General features: G+C 55.9%; 1 protein-coding gene across 1 annotated transcript; it reads left to right on the forward strand.

Moving 5' to 3' along the window:
- The first annotated feature begins 1,876 nt into the window (after positions 1-1,876).
- Positions 1,877-23,476, forward strand: LIMK1 (LIM domain kinase 1). Its single transcript, XM_007517962.3, has 16 exons — positions 1,877-2,143; positions 3,587-3,683; positions 9,410-9,548; positions 9,652-9,761; positions 10,615-10,821; positions 12,070-12,175; positions 12,344-12,510; positions 14,814-14,997; positions 15,713-15,799; positions 15,943-16,074; positions 19,369-19,428; positions 19,617-19,682; positions 20,514-20,670; positions 21,672-21,727; positions 21,816-21,973; positions 22,514-23,476. The coding sequence occupies exons 1-16, from the start codon at positions 2,089-2,091 to the stop codon at positions 22,674-22,676; spliced, it is 1,944 nt and encodes a 647-aa protein (XP_007518024.1). The 5' UTR covers positions 1,877-2,088; the 3' UTR covers positions 22,677-23,476.
- Positions 23,477-23,739: the final 263 nt, after the last annotated feature.

The raw sequence follows: 23,739 nt of genomic DNA on the forward strand, positions 1-23,739 counted from the left end.
TACAACAAGGGCAACAAAAAGGTAAATAAAAGCAAAAAATTTTTTAATTTTTTTATATTTATTTTATTTATTTATTCCCTTTTGTTGCCCTTGTTGTTTTATTGTTGTAGTTATTGTTGTTGTCGTTGTTGGATAGGACAGAGAGAAACGGAGAGAGGATGGGAAGACAGAGAGGAGGAGAGAAAGACACCTGCAGACCTGCTTCACCGCCTGTGAAGCGACTCCCCTGCAGGTGGGGAGCCGGGGTTCGAACCGGGATCCTTATGCCGGTCCTTGTGCTTTGCGCCATCTGTGCTTAACCCGCTGTGCTACAGCCCGACTCCCATAAAAGCAAATTTTTAAAAAGCCTCTAATACATAGAAAAAATTTAAAGCCTCATATATATATATGAGGCTTTTTAAATTTATTTAATTTTATTTCCCTTTTTTTTTTGCCCTTGTTGTTATATATATATTGCCTCCAGTTGCTGGGGCTCGGTGCTGGGCACTATGAATCCACCACTCCTTGCAGCCATTTTTTTTTCTTTTTCTTTCAAACTTTTTCATTAGATAGGACAGAAAGAAATTGAGAGAGGATGGGGAGATAGAGAGAAGGAGAGAAAGACAGATACCTGCAGACCTGCTTCTCACTTGTGAAGCAAGCATCCTGCAGGTAGGGTTCCAGGGCTCAAACCCGGGTCCTTGCACATAGGCTTGGGTGTTGTACTTATGTGCAGTTAACTGGTTTCACCACCACACTGTCCCTCTTCTTTATTACTTTGTGTTGCTGCCAGCAGGGCTTCACAGATCCCAGCTGACGAGAGAGAGAGAGAGAGAGAGAGAGAGAGAGAGAATAGCACCACAATTCCCTCCAGTGCAGCGAAGGGCAGTCTTGAACCTGGGTCTCAAGCATAGAAAAGCAGGTGAGAGTTGATAGCTGACCTATCTTGCTTGCCCAAATATTCATTCATTCACTGACTTCCATTCGCACAGAGAACCATATGCCACGCCCAGGCAAACTCAAGACTTGGTGCCTGTCAACCCATTTTACCCATTTCTCAAGCGGGGGAGGTTAATGTTCCTTACACCCCCGAGCCAGAGTCGTCTACACAGGTGACAGTAGGGCCACTGCTCGTGCTGACCCACCCTCCCCCACGCAGCTGCTGGACCCCAGGGGTGCCTAAGCGGCAGGGATAGCCTCGTGTCTTGGGCCCTCAGAGTCCCGCCACTTCCTGCGGCGCGGCCCGGGATTCCAGGGCTCCCCTGGCTTGGATCCGGGGGAGCACAGGGACCCCTTCTCTGGGCACCGGCATCCCCAGAGCATACGCCTCTTTTTTTCTCTTGGGGCCGCAGTTTTCCGGGCCGTGTCGCCCGGGAGAGATGAAAGGAAGGGCAGGGGCGGCCCCATGTGGGCGGGAAGTGGGCGGGGCCTTGTGGGGAGGGGCGTGGCTTAAGAGCTTGAGTTGGTGGTGGGCGTGGACATTGTGGTGGGCGGGGCTATGACCGGCGGGGCGGTACTAGACGAGGTTATGATTGTGGCCAGGGGTGGGCTGCGGAGGGCGGGGTAATGTAACAAAATTGGGCGTGGTTAAGGCGGGGCGATATGCCGGAAGTGGACGTGGTCATAGCTGGGTGCCGCTCTGTGACTGGGCAGGGAGAAGGAGCGGTGGGAGGAAGACGGGGCGGGGTCCTGGGGGCGGGGTTACAACCCTAGGCTAGTGGTTTGCGTGATGGGCGGGGTTAGTGAGGTGGGCGGGACTGTGTGCTCGGGCGGAGTCACCACCTCGGAGGGGAGGTCGGCGCGGTGGGCGGGACCTAATTCGGTGGGCGGGGCCGCGCAGGGTCGTTCCCGCCGCCCCGCCCCGCCCCTGTGCCGCAGCCCGAGGCCCCGCCCCCCGCGCCCCCGCCCGCTGCCCAGGCCGCCGCGGAGCGGAGCCACCGCTGGAGCCGCATCCCCAGCTGGTGTCCGAGAGACGGCGGGTGGCGGCGGCTCCGCGACCCCGAGCCCCGGCCCGGCCCGCTCTCCGCCTCCGCCCCCGGGCCGGCGGCGGCTGCGGGAGTGTCGGGGCCCGGCTGCCCCCCAGCCCCGCGCCCCGCCCCCGCCGAGTGCATGCGGTTGACGCTACTTTGTTGCAGCTGGAGGGAAGAACGCATGGGAGAGGAAGGTGCGAGCCGGGCTGCGGGCCGGGAGCCGGGGAGGGGGACACTGCAGCAAGGCCGCGCCCCTGTCCCGGGATGCGCCCCCCCTGTGGCCCCCCTCCCTGACCGCCCCTCGAGGTCCCCTCCTCCCACCACGACCACCCTAGGCCTGCACAGCGTGCTTCATCTTCCCGGGGTTGCCCGGGGACTCCCCCCCTTTCTCCAGGCTCCCGCCCAGCCTTAGAAAAAAAAGCCGCAGCCCCCGGACCCAGCTCGGCCCATGACCTTGAGCTGAGCGCTGCCTGCCTGGTCTCAGTTTCCCCGGCTGCATCCTTGTGGGGGGAATCTTTGACCCCCCCCCAGTAAGGCGGTGAGGGGGGTGCTGATGGACAGAACGAGGGACAGCACCTGGGAATCCCAGGCGGTGAGCTAGGGCCGCCACCCCTGTTCTCTGCACCAAACCCGAAGACTCTCCTCCCCTGTGCCCTTAGGGGTCCCAGAGTTTAGGATTCCAGCAATATGAAGATGTTAAGGGCCCCCCAGTACCCCCACCCCAAAAGGGTAGGGTCTCTGTCTGGGTTTTCTCAGCAGAGCTATGTGAGGTCCCAGCCCCCTAACCCCTACCACCCCAGGGTTTCTGTCTGCACCACCATCCCGCCACACACACACACACACACACACACACACACCAGCACCCCACCCCTGCTGGAGCAAGGGTCGCCTCCCACCCAGCCCTCCTTGGGCCCCTGGTTCTTCTGCAGGGCAGACTGCAGCCCAAAGCCCTGTTGTGTGACCTCAGTGTAACCTCCTGCCTCAGTCTCCCCATCTGTCTTGTGGGGCAGGGCAGGCCAAGGGTGCTCACCCAGCTCCAGGGGTCCAGGCCCCAAGATGACTAAGCAGATGTCTAGTGGCCAATAGAGGAGGCGCCCGGCTTCCTGGAGTCTGGAAGCACCCTGCTCAGCAGCCAGGGCCCACCCAGGTCGGGGCCCAGCACCTTGGAAACCCTGCCCTTCCCCTGGTGTGTGTGTGTGTGGGGGGGTGAATGCACCAGCCCTGCCTGGTCCCCAGCATTGTCATCTTTGACTAGGCAGGGGAACAGAGGACCTGTGACAGGACCGTTACCCGCTGCCTTATTTCAACCCCTGCTTCCTTTTCTTTAATTTTGTTGTTGTTGTTGTTCACTATGGGGGGAGAGAAACAGAGCCTCAGAGAGAAAAAGAGATCAAACTCAGCCCCTCCTGCCTGAGAGTCCAAGGCTTTATCCATGGGAAAACCCCCCCAGGTTGCCCTCCCCCCCCACACACACACTTACCTTGTCAAAATTGAAGAGGGTGGCATCTGGTCCTGCCCCCAGTTCACAGATGGGGAAACCAAGGCCCAGGGAGGCTCAGTCCCACCAGTGTGCACCTGCTTCAGGGTCCAGGGTGGGGGAGGTTCCCCTCCTAAGCCGATCCCCCTCTCCCCCACAGGAAGTGAGCTGCCCGTGTGTGCTAGCTGTGGCCAGAGGATCTATGATGGCCAGTACCTCCAGGCCCTGAGCGCAGACTGGCATGCCGACTGCTTCAGGTAGGGACTGCCGGTGCCCAGCAGGCCCTAGGCCTCAGTTTCCCCACATGCCAGAAGAAGTGTTTGGGGTAGACCATCCTGAAGGATCTCCACCATTTGGGGTGGAGGTAGTAGACAGGGAACCCTTACTATCTGGGTGCCTGGGCACCAGGGGAGGGAAGCTGACAGCCCTGGGGATATGAAGATGCAACCTCCACTCCCAAGTGCAAGGGAAGAGGGCCCAGTGAGCAGGAGCAGGCAGAACCTAGGGCTCTCAGGAAGGGGTTTCCAGGTGGAGAGGTGAGGAAGGACACAGGCTTAGGTCTCTCCCCAGCCCCCAGGCAGAGCTCAGCAGGGAGATGTCAGCAAGACAGGAGGAGAAGCTATGAGGCCCATGGGCTTGGGTACAAGCCCCAGCCAGAGGGTGGACTTTAGACAGTGACAGCCTTTGATGAAAACAGTTTCTTTTTTTCTTTTTATTATTTGATCAGATGGAGAGAAAATTGAGAGGGATGGAGGAGATAGAGAAGGAGAGAGGGGGACAGGGGTAGATAGCATAATGGTTATGCAAAGAGACTCTCATGCCTGAGGCTCCAAGGTCCCAGGTTCAATCCCCTGTACCACCAGAAGCCAGAGCTGATCAGTGCTCTGGTTAAAAAAAAAAAAAAAAGAGGGCGAAAGAGAGAGACACCTGCATATTGTGTCACCGCTTGTTAAGTTTCCTTCCCCCCTGCAGGTAGGGCCTGAGCTCAGCCAGGCACACCACTGCTATTTCTTTCTTCCTTTCTTTTTTTTTTAAATATTTTTTAAGGTTTTTTTATATTTATTTTATTTATTTATTCCCTTTTGTTGCCCTTGTTGTTTTATTGTTGTAGTTATTATTGTTGTTGTCGTTGTTGGATAGGACAGAGAGAAATGGAGAGAGGAGGGGAAGACAGAGAGGAGGAGAGAAAGACAGACACCTGCAGACCTGCTTCACTGCCTGTGAAGCGACTCCCCTGCAGGTGGGGAGCCGGGGTTCGAACCGGGATCCTTATGCCGGTCCTTGTGCTTTGCGCCACCTGCACTTAGCCCGCTCTTCCTTTCTTTCTATCTTTATTTCTTTTAGCTTATTTGTTCATTGAGAGAGCAGAGAGAGAAGCAGAACATCACTCTTCATATGCGATGCCAGTAATTGAATTGGGGACCTCATGTTTGAGCCTAGCACGTTATCCACTACGCCACCTCCTGGGTCTTGGTGTTTTGTTTTGTTTGTTCTTAGAATAATGTCTGGGGGCTCTTTGGGAAGAACTCAGGACCCTGTATATGCCAGAGTGAGGCTCTGGTTATCTTTCCTGATAACTAGTGATAACTCTTTTTTTTCTTTTTAAGGTTTGTTATATTTGTCACATATGAGAGAGTGTTTCATATGAGAGAGAGCAGCAGCCTGGGGATGGAACTGGGAACCTTAGGCACAGAAGTCTGATACTCTTTGAGTTGAACCCCATCCCTGGCTACTAAATAAACAAATCTTCCAAAAGAAAAGAGGGAACTATTTTTAACACCCCATACCCTTCAGTAGTGAGCAGACACTGTTCTAGAACTTTGGTTAGTCAGGGGAATCCCTCCTCTGTCTGCATGGAATATTCCAGGTTCCCAGAGGGTTCCAGACCCTTTGTTTTCCTACACAGACACAGCAAGAAAGAAAGAGAGAGAGGGAGAGCGAGCACGCGCTGGGTCTTTGTAACCACTTCTGCCAGAAGGCAGCTCTGGTTCTTTCTCTCCTTGGCTGATGAATTAATAAAAGAATCTTGTTAGAAAGTTTAATTTATAAAATAGGCACAGTCCAAGATTAACAACAGTAGCAGAATAAAATCCAACAGTCATGACAACCTATCATAACAATTGCTGTGTGTATGTGTGGTTGGTCTCTCTCTCTCTTTTTTAATATTTATTTTTATTTTTAACAGAGCACTGATCAACTCTGGTTTATGGTGGTGCAGGGGATTGAATCTCTCTCTCTTATGATTGGATGCATGGTGTGGGATGGGTGGGCTGCCCCTGGCACCATATGGGAGGCTCTATCTTCCTCCAGTGCTGTGGTGTCTTTTCCTCTGTGTGTGTATGTGTGTGTGTATCTGAATAAAGAGCCCCTGCCAGGTGAGGTCACATGCGTGAAACCACAGAGCAATGGGAGCTGCCTGCCACTTTATCCCCACTCACTGGGGCACAGAGTATCCAAATGCTCTTAGCTGATGTCACACTTGAGGGAGGGAGGGGAGAAGACCAATCAGAGCTGGGGAGTGGGGTCATTGGCTATCCCTGCCCCCTCCCCCCCCACCCAGCAGATGGCTGTCACACAGCAAGGGAAGCCACCATCACAGCAGTAAAGGGTCCATGTGCTCAGGAGGCCTGAGAGCAGAGTGTTTCAGACAGAAAAGGAACAGTGTTGCCAAGGACTTGTCAAGTGTTTAATGTTCTGGAACCTTCCCTGGAGAGGACATGTAGCAAGGGAGACTCAGACACCCCAGTCACTTGCTGAAGAGTCAGGGCAGCCAGAGCCCTGGCAGAATGGAGGGAACAGGCCCCTGGGGAGCAGGGGGGTGGCAAGGATAAACACAGGCCCATCTGGATGGCCCCTGGGCAGTGGCACTCATGGTCCCTTGGCTCTGGGGATGAACTATTGCCCTTCATGTTGGCACAACAGACCCTCCAAGGTGAGGTCCCCTGCTGGGCAGGCTAGAGAGAGCACATGAGATTTGCATGGGGCCCAGAGGAATTGGAAAGAATGTGGGCACACCAGCCCTGCAGTGTGCACAGCCTGAGTTGAAACCCCAGCACCACATGGGAGTGCCACAGCACCAGGGGAAACTCAGATGCTGTGGTGGCTCCCCTTCTCTGTTGCTCTATCTGAATAGGAAAAAAAAAAAAAAAAAAGGCCGAACCTGTGTACATATGAAGCTCCAGCTCCTGAAACTAAAAAGAAACGGAACTGGGGTGGGGGTGGGGAGGGAGGTGGGACCCTAGGAGATATGAGGAGGGCTGGGAATGTGTTCACAGAAGCCACAGTGGGGGAGCCCTGGGGCAGGATGTACCCACTTAGCTTCAGGGGCCCAGGTGGGGCAGCCGCGAGGAGGCGTGTTGTCTGGTCCCTGGTGTGAAGGGTCCTGGGGCTCACAGCCTTCCCCTTTAGAGGCGGCACCAGAAGAGGCTTGGCCTGTCCCTAGAGTCACCAGCTGAGCCCTAGCTTCCCACCTGCACCCCAGCCTTCCCCACTTCCTGCCACCAGGCCCTAGGCCAGCTCTGTCCCCGTGTCCCCTCCTTCTCCCCCCCTCCCCCCTTGCTGTGGCCGAGCTCCACCCCTCTGGTGTCTCGCCTGGGACAGGGAAGCAGCTGGCCGCCCCCCCCCCAGCCCACGCTGTGGCCAGCCGGCATGCTGGCCCGGGTGCTGGCACGGAACCATGTCCTCCGAGGTGCCAAGTAAGTGGGTCTCCCCCCCCCAACCTCACCAGCCCATCCCCCGGCCCTGGTGGGAAGGGGGAAGACAGGCCCTGACAGGGTGGCCAGAGGCAGCTGCACTGCTGTGGGCAGAAGTGAAACTCTGGTCCTTACCGGCTGCCACGGACACTTCTGGAACCCACTTACCAGGCCAGCCTCCAGGCCAGCCTTCTGCACCTGCCGGGTCCCTCAAGGTGACCTTGTCACTGCAGTGGCACCACTGTCAACCAGCCTTGTCCCAAGACACTCCTCACTTGTCCTCATCCCCAGCCTGGCTTTGTCTCCACCTGCCGTTGTGGCCTGGGAAGTGGGTACAGGCTTGAGGGGGTGCTGGGACTGGGGAAGGGTTACAGGGGTGGGGAGGAGTGTGTGAGTTTTGAGGGGTGTGTGCCCAGCAGGTGCACTGCTGTCCCTAGGAGCCCCCCTTTCTTGTCTGGCTCCCACTGCCACTCTTGGGCCCTAGCCTTCTCCCCAAGTCACTTGCGGGGCACCCCCAGAGCCCATCCTACCTTCCCCCCAGCAACTCTGATTCCTGAGGGTCAGCCCAGGTTGGGGCTCCTCTGCTTGCCACCTGCTGGAGAACTCAGGTGTCCCACCCCTGCTGTGTGTGCCTGGGCTACCCCCCATATGAGCTGAGGCACCCCAGCAGATCTAGGGGTGCAGGATGGGCACGGCTGCAGGCTGAGTGTCCCACAGAAGCCTCTGTGCCTTCTTGGGGTACAGGTCTTGAGCCATCGGGTTGGGGTATAGGCTAGGCTGCAGGGGTGGGGGCTCCCCATTCCTGGCCTGACCTCCTAACAGACTTCAAGGAAGTGGTGGGCAGGCCAGTGACAGGCAGGGTGACTGAATCAGCCTGGAGGGACCAGAGGGTGATCTCTCCCCGGGAGGGAGGCTGGGGGGCTCAGCCATGGGTGGCAGAAGCCACAGGAAGAGCTACCAGGGGCTGACTGGGTGACATCACATCTCAGCCAGACTTCACTTCCGGAGCCTCCTTGTCCAGGCTATCTCCCAGGCGCCTCCGCCCACCCCCTTACTTAGGGCAGGGAACTCCTCACAGCCTCCCGGGATGAACCCCCCCTCCCACCCTGCACACCCCAACCCTGAATCTGGTCTCAGTCCATGCACCCCCAGGCCGGGCTTGAGTCCCGCGCCCATCCTCAACAGACAAAGGGGAACTGGCTATGGCCTCTTAAAGGGCCCGTGGTGGGGGAGGGGCCAGCCTGTCCCTGCTTAGCCCATGCTCTGGCCAGCAGCCTCTGCACCTGTGACTCCAGCCCTGTGTCACCCAGAGCCCAGCGGACCCCTCCCCTTTCTGCACTAGTGAGACTAACATCCCCATATCACCCCACTGGGACCTGGTATAATCCCCCACAAAGCACATCCTTCTGGTAGCCTATGGCTTATAAAAGTCTCTAAGACAGAGAAAACAGGGTGGGGTTGCTGACACTTAGTAGGTCTTAATCAGGTCTCTGCCCTGCCCATAGGCTGCCCCCCACCCCCACTATGCTGAGTGACCAGGGAGATGGAGAAATGGGGAAGGGGGGGCGCAGGCAGTGGCCCACTGGGTTAAGCGCACATAGTACGAAGCTCAAGGACCTGTGCAAGGATCCCAGTTCGAGCTCCTGGCTCCCCACCTACGGGAGGGGTCACTTCATAAGTGTTAAAAGCAGGTCTGCAAGTGCCTTTCTCCCTCTCTGTCTCCCCCTCTCTTCTCAATTTCTCCCTGTCCTATCCAAGAAATAAAAACAAACAAACAAAAAAAGCCACAGGAGCAGTGGGTTTGTAGTGCCAGCACCAAGCCCCAGCGATAACCTAGGCAAAAAAATAATAATAATTAAAAGAGAACATGGGGGTGGGTGGGTGCTAGCACTTAGTAAGTCTTAATTGGGTCCCTGCCCGGTCCATCATCCAGGCTGTCTCCCGGGCACACCCTCCACCCTCCACCCTCCCCTCACTTGGGGCAGGGAACCCCTCACAGCCGTCCTTCCAGGATGAACCCCCATCTTGCACACTCCAACCCTGAATCTTGGTTCAGTCCACGCACTTTCTCAAGCTTGTGCGGCAGGGCTGGAGAAAGGGGGAACCCATCCTGAAGAGTGGGAACAGCGCTGGTCCAGGCACCCCAACAAGCAAGCAGTCCCCCTACTGTGGGGGGGAGACTTAGGAGCACTCCTCAGCCCTGCGCTCGCCCTGGGTGGCAGCGCCCTGCACAAAGGCTTGTGTCCTGTGGGGTTGGGGGACACTAAGCTGGCCTCCCCCACACACACCAGGTGCTGTGAGTGCAGTGTGGCACTGTCCCACCAGTACTATGAGAAAGATGGACAGCTGTTTTGTAAGAAGGACTACTGGGCCCGCTACGGAGAGTCCTGTCACGGCTGCTCTGAGCACATCACCAAAGGGCTGGTCATGGTGAGTGCCCCCCCATCTCTGAGACATCCCCCCCCACACACACACATTTACCCCAGGCCTGTCATTTTATATGTCCTCTCCCCTACCCTACCCCCCCCCGCAGGTGGCCGGGGAGTTGAAGTACCACCCTGAGTGTTTCATTTGCCTCACGTGCGGGACCTTCATCGGGGACGGGGACACTTACACACTTGTGGAACACTCCAAGCTATACTGGTGAGTCCCCAAGGTGGGGTCCAAGGGCCTGTGCGTGTGCGTGTGCGTGTGTGTGTGTGTATAAAGCGAGGTACCAGCCCCCTCACTCCCCTTCCAGCCCAAAGCAGGTCACAGAGAGACCCCTTTTGGGTTGAAGCACTGACTCCTGGAACTGATGGATACTTTGCATAGGCTAATCTAGACCTGGTACTTTGCATAAAAATTACATGCAGTCAGTTTTGCTCTGCAGTCTTGGCCAAACGATTTCAGGTTTTCATAGGAAGGGTTCAAGTCAGGATCAGAGCGATGAGATACACAGGTCCGGGGGTACCCCTGCATTTCTGCCTTCTCCCTGGGAATCAGACAGGCGACACTCCGCCCACATCCTCCTGATCTGGGATGGGGCCCCATTCTGTCTGCAAGGCCAATTGAGCCATTTGACTGGCATTTCCAACTACCCCAGGTCACCTGGCTATCCAGGCTCAGCCCCAGGAGGTCTGAGGGACAGGGACACTCCTGTCCCCAGGTAATTCCGAGCCTCTGTCGCAGAAACCAGGGGCCAAGCTCAAACACACTTTCATTGGTTCCATCCCATACCGGGACCTAATGACTTCCTCTTGAACCCCAGCCTGCCCATGCCCTGGTCTGCATAGGGCATGTCAGTCCCCAGAGGGACTCAGGCTGGGCAGGACAGCCACCTCAGTGCCCTAGTCGGGCCTCCAAACAGCTGACCTCCCCTCTTCTCAAAGAGGAGCAGTGAAGGGTGGTAGAGGCCAGGTGCTATCTTCACATTGTGTGTCCCCTATGTCCCCATGTCTTCTGTCCTTCATGTCCCTGTGTCTCCCTGTCCCCCACGTTCCCGTGTCCCCCACAGTGGGCACTGCTACTACCAGACAGTGGTGACGCCGGTCATCGAGCAGGTCCTACCCGACTCACCGGGAACTCGCCTACCGCACACAGTCACGCTCGTGTCCATCCCCGCCTCAGCCCCCGGCAAGCGCGGTCTGTCCGTGTCCATCGACCCCCCTCACGGCCCCCCGGGTTGCAGCACCGAGCACAGCCACACGGTCCGTGTGCAGGGGTGAGTGTCTGGGCAGGTCAGGCAGGGGACCCGGGTGCATCCAGGCAGAGTCTCTCCACTCAGCTGCTCCTCTGGACTTGGGCTAGAATAGTCTGTTCTCAAACCCAAGTCAGAGGACTAGCCAGGTGGGGAGTAAGCAAAGGAAGAAGGGTGGCAGCTTAAGTGGCTGTCAAATTAAAAACTCCCCACAGAGGGCTGAGGAGACAGCACAGTGGTTCTGCAAAGAGACTTTCCTACCTGAGGCTCCAAGTACCCAAGTTCAATCCTCAGCACCACCATAAGTTAGAGTTGAGCAGGGCTCTGGTAAAATAAATGAATAATAAATAAATAAAGTAATAAGTAAGTAATAAAAAAGATCCCAAGAGAGACCTGGGAGGTGACACAGTAGATAAATCAATGGACTCTCAAGCATGAGGTCCTGAATTCAACAGCCAGTGTCACATGTGTCAGAGTGATGCTTTGGTTCTCTCACTCCTTGGTAAAGAAAATCTGGGCGGGGGAATAGTATAATGGTTCTGCCAAAAAGAGAAAGAGGGAGAGAGAACCAGAGCCTCCCTCTGACACATGCAGTACCAGGGATGGAACTTGGGACCTCACACTTGAGAGTCCAACACTTTACAAACCACAGCGCAGTGGCCCTTCTCCAGACTTAGAAGTCAGCTGCCAGCTTCGTCTTGGCACTGTTACCGCTGCCCACACACCTTCCAGGGGCTGTTGGGAACACAGATGGAACTGGGGGGCAGGGGTGGACCGTGAACTTGACAGGGATGGCATGTGTCCACCAGTGAGCTGGTAGGCTGCAGAGACAGGGCCCACTCCCAACCCCAGGGAGCTATCCAGAGGGCCCCCGGAGGTCCCTAGTCATTCCGTGATAACCAGCAGCTGTCTCAGAGAGCCCTGGTGTCCCCATGTTCAGGTCAGCCTTCTGTCCCCATAGTTCAGGCACAGAACAACTAGCACAGGTGACATCAGTCCACAGTGCCCTTGCTTGGGTGTCAGCCTTGATACCTCGCTCCTTGGGAGGACATTTTTCTCTGAGTCACTTGTGAGCTATGAGTCTGCAAGTGGCCCATCCCCAGAACCTCTTCCCAGCTGTTCCTTGACTCCCCACTCTCTGTGACAAGGACACTGCTGCCCTCTGAGCAAGGCAGGCTCATCTGCTCCTATGTCCCTGCCCTGTCCTCCCACCACCTGGTCTCTGAGACAAGCAGGCAGGGTACTGTGCACAGCTCTACTCTCTGCCCACAGTGTGGACCCGGGCTGCATGAGCCCAGATGTGAAGAACTCCATCCATGTCGGAGACCGGATCCTGGAAATCAATGGCACCCCCATCCGGAACGTGCCCCTGGATGAGGTACGAGCCCTGGCACCACATAGCAGTGCCATGCACCAGGGGAAACTCCTATGCCATGGGGGCCCTTCCAGCTTTGGTGGGATGGGAGGTAGTGCCTGGTGCCTGCCCCTCTCCAACACCCCGACTCACCTGTCCACTCCTCTACTTCCCACCCCCCCCAACACCCAGATTGACCTGCTGATCCAGGAAACTAGCCGCCTGCTCCAGCTGACGCTTGAGCACGACCCCCATGACACGCTGGGCCATGGGCCAGGGTCCGAGCCCAGCCCCCTGGGCTCTCCTGCTCACACACCCAGTGGAGAGGTGGGCAGCTCCGGCCGCCAGAAGCCTGTCCTGTAAGTCAACCTGTGCTGGGGGGTGTGGGGGGTGCTCCCTCCATGGCCCTGCATGGGGGTGGGAGCAACTTTACCCTACCACCATCCTCCCATAGCTCAGCTGGGGGAGGCAGACCCAACGAGGGTGGTGAGGAAGGACAAGAGGGACCAGAACCAGGGGAAATAGCAGCTGGGGAGCAGGTGAGCTTTCTTTTATTATATATATATTTTTATTATCATTATCTTTTATTTATTGGATAGAGACAGACAGAAATCGAGAGGGTAGGGGGAGATAGAGAAGGAGAGAAAGACACTTGCAGCCCTGCTCACCACTTGTGAAGCTTTCTGCTTGCAGATGGGAACTGGAGGCTTGACACTGGGTCCTTGTGCACTATAACATGTGCACTCAAACAGGTGTGCTACCACCTGGCCTCCAGGGGAGCTTTCTTAAAGATGAAGTAATTGGGGTGGGTGGTGCACCTGGTTAAACATACATCACCGGGAGTCGGGCGGTAGCACCGCTGGTTAAGCGCATATGGCACAAAGTGCAAGGACTGGCAGAAGGATCCTGGTTCGAACCCCCAGCTCCCCACCTGCAGGGGAGTCACTTCACAGGCGGTGAAGCAGGTCTTCAAGTGTCTATCTTTCCCCTGTCTTCCCCATATCTCTCCATTTCTCTCTGTCCTATCCAACAACAGTGACATCAATGACAACAATAATAACTATAACAACAATAAAAGCAATAAGGGCAAGAAAAAGGAAAATAAATAAATATTAAAAAAACATACATTGCCATGTGAAAGGCCTCGGGCTCAGTCCCCCAACCCCCATCTGCAGAGGGGAAGCTTTACAGGTGGTGAAGCAGAGCTGTGGGTGTCTGTCTCTCTCTTCTATCTACCCTTCCCCTCTCAATTTTTCTCTGTCCTATCAGGAAGAAAGAAAGGAAAGAAGGAAGAAAGAAAGAAAAGGAAGGAAGGGCTGGGCAGTGGTACACCTGGTTAAGTACACATATTAGCACAAGGACCAGGGTTCAAGCCCCCACTCCCCAGCTATAGGGGACAAGCTTCACAAGTGGTGAAGCAGGTCTGCAAGTGTCTATCTTTCTTTCCCTCTCTGTCTCCCCATCCTCTCTCAATTTCTGTGTCCTAGCTAATAAAAATTAGAAAGAGGGAGTCAGGTAAGTAGCACAGTGGGTTAAGTGCACATGGCACAAAGTGCAAGGACTGGCGCCAGGATCCCGGTTCGAGCCCCCGGCTCCCCACCTGCAAGGGGGTTGCTTCACAAGTGGTGAAGCAGGTCTGCAGGTGTCTATCTTTCTCTCCCCTCTCTCTCTGTCTTCCCTCCTCTCTCCATTTCTCTCTGTCCTATCCAACAGTGACGACAACACTAAAACAACAAGGGCAACATAAGAGAATAAATAAATAAATATTTTTAAAAATTAGAAAGAAATAAAAAGCAAAATTAGTGGAGTGGTGGATTCAAGTGCTGGCACCAAGCCCTGGCAAAAACCCTGGTGGCAAAAATAAATAAATAAATGATTAGTTGGGAGTCGAGCGGTAGCGCAGCAGGTTAAGCGCACATGGCACAAAGCGCAAGGACCGGCGAAAGGATCTGGGTTCAAGCCCCTGCAGGGGAGTCGCTTCACAAGTGGTGAAGCAGGTCTGCAGGTGTCTCTCTTTCTCTCTCCCTTCTGTCTTCCCCTCCTCTGTTTCTCTCTGTCCTATCCAACAACAAGGACATCAATAACAACAACAATAATAACTACAACAATGAAAAACAACAAGGGCAACAAAAAGGAAAATAAATTATAAATAAATAAATGATTAGTTGATTAACGAGAGGACGAGAGAAAGAGAGGGATGGAAAGAGAAGGAGAAGAGGAGGAGGAGGAGAAGGGCATCACTTTGTGCATGTGATGCCAGGGATCAAACTCAGGGCCTCATGCCTGAGAGCCCAAAGCTTGACCCACTGTGCCCCCTTCTGGGCTGCCTCTGTGCCCCCTTGAGAAGGGGTTGGGGACTGTAGGAAGGACCCCAAGATAGCCTAGTCCCCATACCATCTGCTGTGGGTTCTTCTTAAAAACTCTGGTGAAGACTTTTGGGGCGTCTCTGGGGTGACAGCCTTAAATAAAGAATGACGCTGGGCCAGAGAGTTAGAGCTCTCTGTATGGAGTGTGCCCTGCTGTGCACATGGTCTGAGTTTGAGCCTGGGCACCACATGGGCACACCATGACACCAGGGGAAGCTCTTGTGCTGGGTGTCTGTGTTTCTGGATCTCAGTGGAAAAAGCCCCCCAAGACTATGCAAACCCCCTCCACCCTCCAGGAGGAGTTGCAGCATCGACAGGTCCCCAGGCACCGGCTCCCTGGGCTCCCCAGCTGCCCACCGCAAGGACCTGGGCCGCTCCGAGTCTCTGCGTGTGGTGTGCCGGCCCCACCGTATCTTCCGCCCATCAGACCTTATCCATGGCGAGGTGCTGGGCAAGGGCTTTTTTGGCCAGGCCATCAAGGTGCGGGTTAAGGAGCATGGTGGGGGGCCCCGTGGGGGTGGGTAGAAGGGGGTCTCCTGGGGGGGGAGGAAGCTTCCAGAACCTTCTGCAGAGATTGTTGGGGTGGGGTGGGGCGTGGGGGAACAGGCAGTGGTGTACTGAGTTAAGCATACATAGTACTAAGTGCAAGGACATGCCCAAGGTTCCCGGTTTGAGCCCCCGGCTCCCCACCTGTAGGGGGGTCACTTCACAAGTAGTGAAGCAGGTCTGCAGGTGTCTATCTTTCTCTCCCCATCTTCCCTTCCTCTCACAGTTTCTCTCTGTCCTATCCAATAAAGTGGAAAAAATGGCCACCAGGAGCCGTGGATTTGTAGTACAGGCACTGAGCCCCAGCAATAACCCTGGAGGCGAGAGAGAGAGAGAGAGAGAGAGAGAGAGAGAGAAAGAAATTGATTGCTGGGAGGGGGGCTGGGAGGGCTGTTCCTGGGGCCTGGGCTGCTGTTCCTTGCACTCTGCCCTCCCCACTGCTGTCACCTGGCTGTGACAGGGCAGCCCCCCCACCCCTCTCCCTGGGTCCCATTGTCTGGGAGGGGCTCCCAGCTCTGCCCCACCCCCCGACTGCAGACCTCTTTGTTGCCTGGAGAGGGGTGGACAGGAAGAGCTGGCAGTCTGTCCATCTGTGCCAAGCCACCACCTCCTTCTCCTCCTGGGGGGCTGGGTCCTGGGGTCCCCACAGGTGACGCACCGGGAGACAGGCGAGGTGATGGTGATGAAAGAACTCATTCGATTTGATGAGGACACTCAGAGGACCTTCCTCAAGGAGGTCAGCTTCTAGCTTCCACCCCCCCCTTTTTCTAGAACATTCCCTGCACTGTCCCTCCCAACTACTGCCCTCCCCAGGGGCCAGCAGAGGGAGCAGGCCAGGTGGGTACAGCCCCGGCCATGTGCGGACCCCCCTCCCCACAGGTGAAGGTCATGCGCTGCCTGGAGCACCCCAATGTGCTCCGCTTCATCGGCGTCCTCTACAAGGACAAGCGGCTCAACTTCATCACCGAGTACATCAAGGGCGGCACCCTGCGCGGCATCATCAAGGGCATGGTGGGTGCCAGGGCGCCTGCACCCCTGTTCAGGGTGGGGGAGGGAGAGAGGGGCCAGCGACATAGCTCGCCTGGACGGTGCGCAACTCTGCCATGGCTGTCACCCGGCATGGGAGGAGGTGTCAGTGCTGTGGTCTCTCTGTCTCTGTCTCTGTCTCCACCTGGAGCAGTGAAGCCCCGGCGACAAACATAAAGCCAGGGAAGGCTGCCCACCCCTCAGAATGGGGATAGACACCCCCTGCCCTGTCTGCCTAGAGCAGCCAAATCCAGCCCAACCTGATAGCTAGCCCCCTACCCTCAGACCTTTGATTCCCTCCGGGCACCCGCAGTACAATGCTCCCTGCTGGGTGGCTTTTGGCTTTACTTGCCGTAACTCCGCACACCCCGTGGCCCTTACAGGAATGCTATTTCATCACTCCCAGGCTGCCTTTCCAGTCTGAGAGCAAGAGAGAGATAGAGAGAGAGGAGGAGAGACCACAGCATCTGAGCTTTCCCCAGTGTTGTAGTGCTCCCATGCGGTGCCTGGCCTCAAACCTGGGCCCTGTGCATGGCCACGAGGTATCCTGCCCCTGATATCTCTCTTTTTTAAAAAAATATTTTGATTTATTATTGGATAGAGACAGAGAGAAATTGAGAGGGGAGAAAGGAGATAGGGAGAGAGACCTGCACCCTGCTTCACCCCTGAAGATTTCCCCTGGCAGGTGGGGACCGAGGGCTTGAACCTGCATCCACCTACACCCCCCACACACTTCCTTTCTATGACTTTAGTTACCCAAGGCCAGCCATGGTCTAAAAACATGACTTACAATGAGATGTTTCAACAGCCGGCAAGACAGCACAGTGGTTCTGCAAAAGACTCTTCTGCCTGAGGCTCTGAGGTCCTAGGTTCAATCCCCAGCACCACCATCACCTAGAGCTGAGCAGGGCTCTGGTAAAAATCAATTAATTAAAACAACAACAACAACAGGACGCTATTTTGAGAGCAGGTGACCTCATATCCATAGCACTGCTCACCATCTGTTGCCATGTTCCTGTCAGATCATTCGTGGAGGCTGTGGCTCAGTGGTGACACCAGATTTGTAAATTTAAGTCTCCGTACTTGTGCACGGTACACCTTCCGCATGGTCGTTAGGGCCTCAGGAACTGTGGCCTTTAGCAAAAGGAGCTGAGACTCCCGCTTCTGTGCACGCCAGCCGAGCCTGGTTCTTCCTATCATCTGTGCAGAAAGGGTTCAGTCTCTGCAGGGCCTGGGCTACAGCCACTCCAGCTGCCCCCAGGGCTAAGGACAGACTGCTGCTGGGTTTATCAGAACTTACTTGTTCTTTTTTTTTTTTCCTCTTTTTCCACCAGGGTTATTGAGGCAGCTCTGTGCCTACAGCATTCCTCCTCTCTTGGTGGAGGCTTTTCCCCCTTCATTTTCTTAATTTTATTCTTATTTTTTAAATTTATTCACTTGTTAGATAGCAACAGAAAGAAACTGAGAGGGAAAGGGGTAGAGAGAGGAGACAGAGAGTGGTGTGGGAGGTGGCACAGTGGATAAAGCATTGGATTCTCAAGCATGAGGTTCTGAGTTCAATCACCGGTAACTCATGATGGCTGGTTCGTTCTCTCTCTTTCTCTCCTCCCCTATCTTTTCTCATTAATAAATAAAATATTTAAAGTGGGGGGAGAGGAGACAGAGACACCTGCAGACCTGCTTCACCACTAATGAGGCTCCCCACCACAGGTGGGGACTGAACCCAGGTGCTTGAACAAGATAATGTGTGTTCAATCAGATGCACCAATATCTGGCCCCTTCGTTTTATTTTTTTTTTAATTTACTTAATTTGATTGGACAGAGAAATTTGAGAGGGGAGGGGAAAAGAGAAGGAGAGAGACAGAGAGACATATGCACAGGTCGCCACCACTCGTGCAGCTTCCTCCATGCAGGTGGGGACTGGGGGCTTAAACCACCGGGTCCTTGCACAGGGCGGAACTTTTCTTTAAGGTAAGGGACTCAGGTAAAGGCACAGATCCTTGAGATAAAGCCCTAGGAGGATGCTTCTAGAACTCCAGTGCTCACAGTGTCCTCCTGGGAGCTGGTGCCACCTCTACGTCACCCTGAGCCCAAGGCCTGTCCCTACCCGTCCTCCCTGGGGTTGGGTGTGTGCTGCACGGAGAGCTGCCCCAGGGCTCCCACAGCTGTGGCTCCTGGGAGGAATCCCAGGGCAGGATTTAGCTGCGTTCTTTCTAGCCTCTCCTGGAGGCCTTGGGCAAAGAAAATGAGCTAGTCCCACCCCCAAGGGATTTGTACCCCAAACCTCACCATCCTCTCAGCTGACTCCAGCCTAAGCTCGGGGCAGGGTGTGTGTGTGTGTGTGTGTGTGTGTGTGTGTGTGTGTTTCCAACCGGTGCTGACACTTGAACCCAGGACTTGGTACATGACTGAAACAGCTGAGCCACTTCCTGGACCCAGTTTATTTTGTATTTTGGGGAAGGGGGGGACAAGCAGTGGCACACTGGGTTATGTGCACATAGTATAAAGCACAAAGACCCACACAAGGATCCAGGTTCGAACCCCGGGCTCCCCACCTGCAGGGGGGAGGTCGCTTCATAAGCAGTGAAGCAAGTCTACAGGTGTCTATCCCTCTCTCTCCCTCTCTGTCTTATCCTCCCCTCTCAATTTCTCTCTGTCCTATCCAAAAAATCAAAGGAAAAAAGATGGCCACAGAAACAGTGGATTGGTAGTGCAGCCCTGAGCCCTAGTAATAATCCAGGAGGCACAGAGAGAGAGAGGGAGAGAAAGACCAAAGTACTGCTCCACTATCCACAGACCTCTACCCATTTCTGTCTCTGCTACTCCCCTGTGGTGCAGGGGATCAAACCCAGGGCCTCACACACACCAGGTAGGCATGGACCCCACCCACCCACCTCCCAGGCCCCAAATGTCTATGTTTTTGTTTTCTTTAAATAAGTCTAGTTTTGAATTAGGTTAGTTTAGCTTTTGGAGAGCTGGGCACCTGGTAGTGCACACATTGCCATGCAACAGGAACCAGGTTCAAGCCCCTAGTCCCCCACCTGCAGTGGAAAAGCTTCCTGAGCTATGAAGCAGGGCTACAAGTGTCTCTCAGCCTCTTTCCATGTCTTTCCTTCTCTGTCACCCCCTGAAACCACGGGGTCCCATCTGAAATCAGCTCTGCTAGAGAATCACTGGGGGTTACTTGACACCCCCTCCCTTAGAAGCAGACAGTCATGGGTGTGGAGGCTGGGTGCTTGCTCCCCACAGCCTCATTCACCCGCCCCCCTCTACCTCCAGGACAGCCAGTACCCCTGGAGCCAGAGGGTCAGCTTTGCCAAGGACATCGCCTCAGGCATGGTGAGTGCCCCCTACATACCCAGGGTGCATTGGGAGACCCGGGAATGCATGGGAATGCAGACACATTGAGGGCAGGCATGGAGTGGGGTGTGGTGGAGGGTAGACAGCACCCCTGTGAGAGGTGGTGGCCCCAGCACGGTGGCCTCCTCACCACAACCCCCTTACCTTGCCTCCCCCCCTCCCCCCAGGCCTACCTCCACTCCATGAACATCATCCACCGGGACCTCAACTCCCACAACTGCCTGGTCCGAGAGGTGAGGCAACTGGGCCACGAGGTGGAGGGGTCCCCCCTTGTTCCCCTATCCTAGCCCCAGAGGCAGCTCAGGACCACATATGTGTGCAAACACACACACACATACACACGGTGGACAGCTTCAAGTAGCAGATTGCAGGAAGCCCAGAGTCCAAGCTTGAGGGCTTGGCAGTTGTGTGTGGATCCTTCTAAAAGTTCCTTGAGAGGAAATCTGCCCCAGCAGGGCCTCTCTCCCAGCTCCTGGGGACCGCTGACATGCCTTGGCTAGTAGCCACATCATTCCAGCCTGCCTGTCCCCCCACGACCTACTTCCCCGCCCCCATGGTGTCATCCTCTTACATAAAGACAATAGACACCCCTCACTGGATTAAGTCAGGCCCACCCCATTCTGGTCTGAGTCACATCTTTCAAAGATGCTGTTTCCACACAGGTGGACACAGATGGGGGACTGGGGGTGGAAGCACAGTATTCACTACACTGCAGGCAGGTTGAAAGCCACCCCTGGAGGAGAAGGAGTTTCTACAGACCAGTGGTGGCCAAGTGTCGGGATGGTAGGGACCAGCATAAGCAGAGACCCCAGGTTTAGGAAGCAGAGCAAACCTGCAGAATTTCCCTATGTAACTCTGAAAGCATCCCAGCCAGGCAGGGGTGACTTCTACTCAGCTGACAGGACCCTCAAGTCCTGGGTTTGAATCCCTGTCCCCCCCCACTGGCTGGGCTGCTGGGGCAGCTGTCTGAATTTGTCTGGCCAAGTGCCACCCTCAGGGCTGTGGATGAGAGTTGGGGGGATGGGGAGGGGCTATGTGTCATTGTACCCCTCTCTGCCCCTCAGAACAAGAATGTGGTGGTGGCAGACTTCGGGCTGGCACGACTCATGGAGGAGAAGAACACGCCGCCCCACGACCTGCGCAGCCTCAAGAAGCCCGACCGCAGGAAGCGCTACACTGTGGTGGGCAACCCCTACTGGATGGCACCCGAGATGATCAACGGTGGGGCCCTCCACTTCCTCGTGCCTCACCCTGGGCCTGGAGAGTATAAGGCAGGACAGACAGACAGCACAGTGGTTTATGCCTGAGGCTCCTAGGTTCCGGGTTCAATCCCCGGCGTCACCGTCACCCGGAGCTGAAGAGGGAATGAGGGGTGGGAGGGTGTAGTGGATAAGGTGCTGGACTCTCAAGTCTCTGAGGTCCCGAATTCAATCCCTGGTATCACATGTGCCAGAGTCATGCCCTGCTTCTCTCTCCTTTCCCTCTCTCTCATTAATAGATAAGGTGTAGGTGATGGCATGTGTGGAGAATACATGTTACTATGTGCAAGGACTGGGGTTCAAGCTCCAGGTCCCCACCTGCAGGAGGTAAAGCTTCATGAGCAGTGGGGCGGAGCTGCAGGTCTCTCTTTCTCTCCCTCCCTCCATCTCTATTAATCTCCTTCCCTCTCGATTTCTCTGTCTCTATCCAATAAATTAGTAGATAATATTTAATACTAATAACACAGAAATGGGGCCAGAAAGCTCAGCAGGTAGGGTGCCTGCCTTGCCCTGCCTATGGCCCAGGTTCAAGCCCTGGCACCACATGGGACGTGCCTTGGCATTAGAGGAAGCTCCAACTCCATTACTGTGGTCCTTCTCCATCATCCCAACCTCTGTGGCCTCTTAGAGTCTGCACCTCTCTCTTATAGGGACCCTCAGGTGGGGGATACTCAGAGCCTCCCCAGCCCTTGATTATCCAGGCTTCTCTTGAACTCCTTCGTCTTTTCTGTTAAGGTCTTTGTTCCAAATAAAGGAGCATCCAACTTCTGGGGGTGTGGCATGGTTGTCATTTGAAGTCACTGTGTAAGTCCACGACCTGTCAAGGATCCACACTGCTGGTCTGGGTTGGAGCTGGGTCTGAGCCTCAGCCTGGCTTTCCTTGGCCACCTGCTGACCAGGCTGTTGGCCCAGCCCCGTCCCCTCTCCCCTGTCCTCCCTGCTAACACTGGGCTCTCTCTGCAGGCCGCAGCTATGACGAGAAGGTGGACGTGTTTTCTTTCGGAATAGTCCTGTGTGAGGTCAGTGGGGGTGGGCAGCCCTAGACACTCGCCTCCATGCGGACCCGCCCACCAATGGGTTTCCCCTAACTTCTGGGCCTCCACACAGATCATTGGGAGGGTGAACGCTGACCCCGACTACCTGCCCCGCACCATGGACTTTGGCCTCAATGTGCGGGGCTTCCTGGACCGCTACTGTCCCCCCAGTTGCCCCCCCAGCTTCTTCCCCATCACTGTGCGCTGCTGTGACCTGGACCCTGAGAAGCGGTGAGTGGGGGTGGGTCCTGGGGGTGGGGCTGTGTGGTCTGGAGTGTGGTTTGATGTCTGGTGGGTGGGGCCTTATGCCTGGTGGGCGGGGCCTGTGTCCTGGGGCTGGCCCTAGTGACCTCCAGGACATAGGACAGGACCTGGGGAGGAGCCTGAGGGTGAGCCTTACGGGTTGGGCTGTGTGCGTAATGGGGTGGAGCCTACTTCCTGGGTGCAGGTTTTAGGGCAGTCCTGGGGCGGGGCCTGAGGGGCATATGGCACAATGCCTTGGTGGGTGGGGCCTATAGTTCGGTTGGTGGGGTCTGGGGAGGTCCTAGAGTGAGGCCTGGGAGCTGTGTTCCTAAGCGGGCGGGGCTTGATTTTTCAGTGGGGGGGCTTGTGGAGCTGGTGGGCGTGGCCTATAGCCAGTTGGTTATGGGCTGTTTCCGGGGCGGGGCTTGATGTTTGGTGGGAGGGGCATGTGTGGGGCCGTATCTTGGTGGGTGTGGTTTGTGAGCCTGTGGGCGGGGCCTGAAGCCAGCTGTCTTGCGCATCCCCTAGGCCCTCCTTCCTGAAGCTGGAGCAGTGGCTGGAAAGCCTACGTATGCACCTGGCCGGCCTCCTGCCCCTGGGCTCCCAGCTGGAGCAGCTGGACAGGGGCTTCTGGGAGACATACCGGCGGAGCGACAGTGGCCTGCCAGCCCATCCCGAGGTCCCCGACTGAGCCAGCCCGCCAGCCCCTGGAGACTCCCTCCCTGCACCAGACTCCTGGGGGCGGCCTGGCTGCACTCACCTCGCCCTGCCTTACCGCCTGGGGGGGCCCGCCCCCTTGCTTCTCCTTGCATGAGCTGGAGAGCCCTGTGTGCCCCCCACGACACCCCCCCATCCCCTGCGTGCACCCCATCTGCAGCTCCCGGGATGGGGCTGGAGGGGACATGTTCCCAGGAGCCCAACTGGGAGAGTCAGAGGCCCACTCCCTAGAATATGATAATTACCCACACCCCCAAAGCCAGAGGTCCTGGGGGCGGGGGAAGAAGCCCCCTTGTTCAGGCCGCACCCCTCTATCTCTTTGGTCCTTTCCATTCTAAAGCCATTTGAGTTAGAAGAAGGTACTGGCCTCAGGGTGAGCTGGGAACCCCCCTCCCCACATTAGGGGAGGCTGGGCTGAGCCAGGGAGAGTCCACCAGCATCCCAGCGCCCCCCTCAAAGTTCATCTCAGTGCCCACCCCCCACTTCATGCCTCTGCGTCCTTGGGTTCTTTCTGTGTAATCTATTTTTTAAGAAGAGTTTGTATTATTTTTTCACGCGGCTGGGGCTTTCTTTTTCCGGGCGGGGGTGGGGTGGTACCATCCTGTCCTGCGCCCTCAAGTTAAGCATCTAGGAAGTATTAAAACTGTGAAGCCTTCTCAGAGCACTTTGAACCCGGGACCGGCCAGTGGGGCACCACGCAGGGAGGTGGGATAAGGCTACCTCCGCATAGGAAGGGACCCAGACTCGGACAAGAAATAAACTCCATCCTCCCTAGCTGTCCTGCCTGGCAGTGTATCTGGGGCCCAGGGGAGACGGGATGGAGCAGGGGACAGGAGACAGGGCAGGAGAGTTGAGGGGGCAGCCCCAGTGAGAGGGGTTAGGTATGCCCAAATAGTTTTAGGTTTTGAAGAAAGGAGAAATTGGTGGAGAGATATATGGAAAATCTATATTACTTTAAAAATATAGATTGGGGGGCAGGTGGTGGCACACCTGGTTAAGTACACACTACAGTGCACAAGGACCTGGGTTCAAGTCCC

Source organism: Erinaceus europaeus, chromosome 15, assembly GCF_950295315.1.
Source record: "Erinaceus europaeus chromosome 15, mEriEur2.1, whole genome shotgun sequence".
Lineage (NCBI taxonomy): Eukaryota > Metazoa > Chordata > Mammalia > Eulipotyphla > Erinaceidae > Erinaceus > Erinaceus europaeus.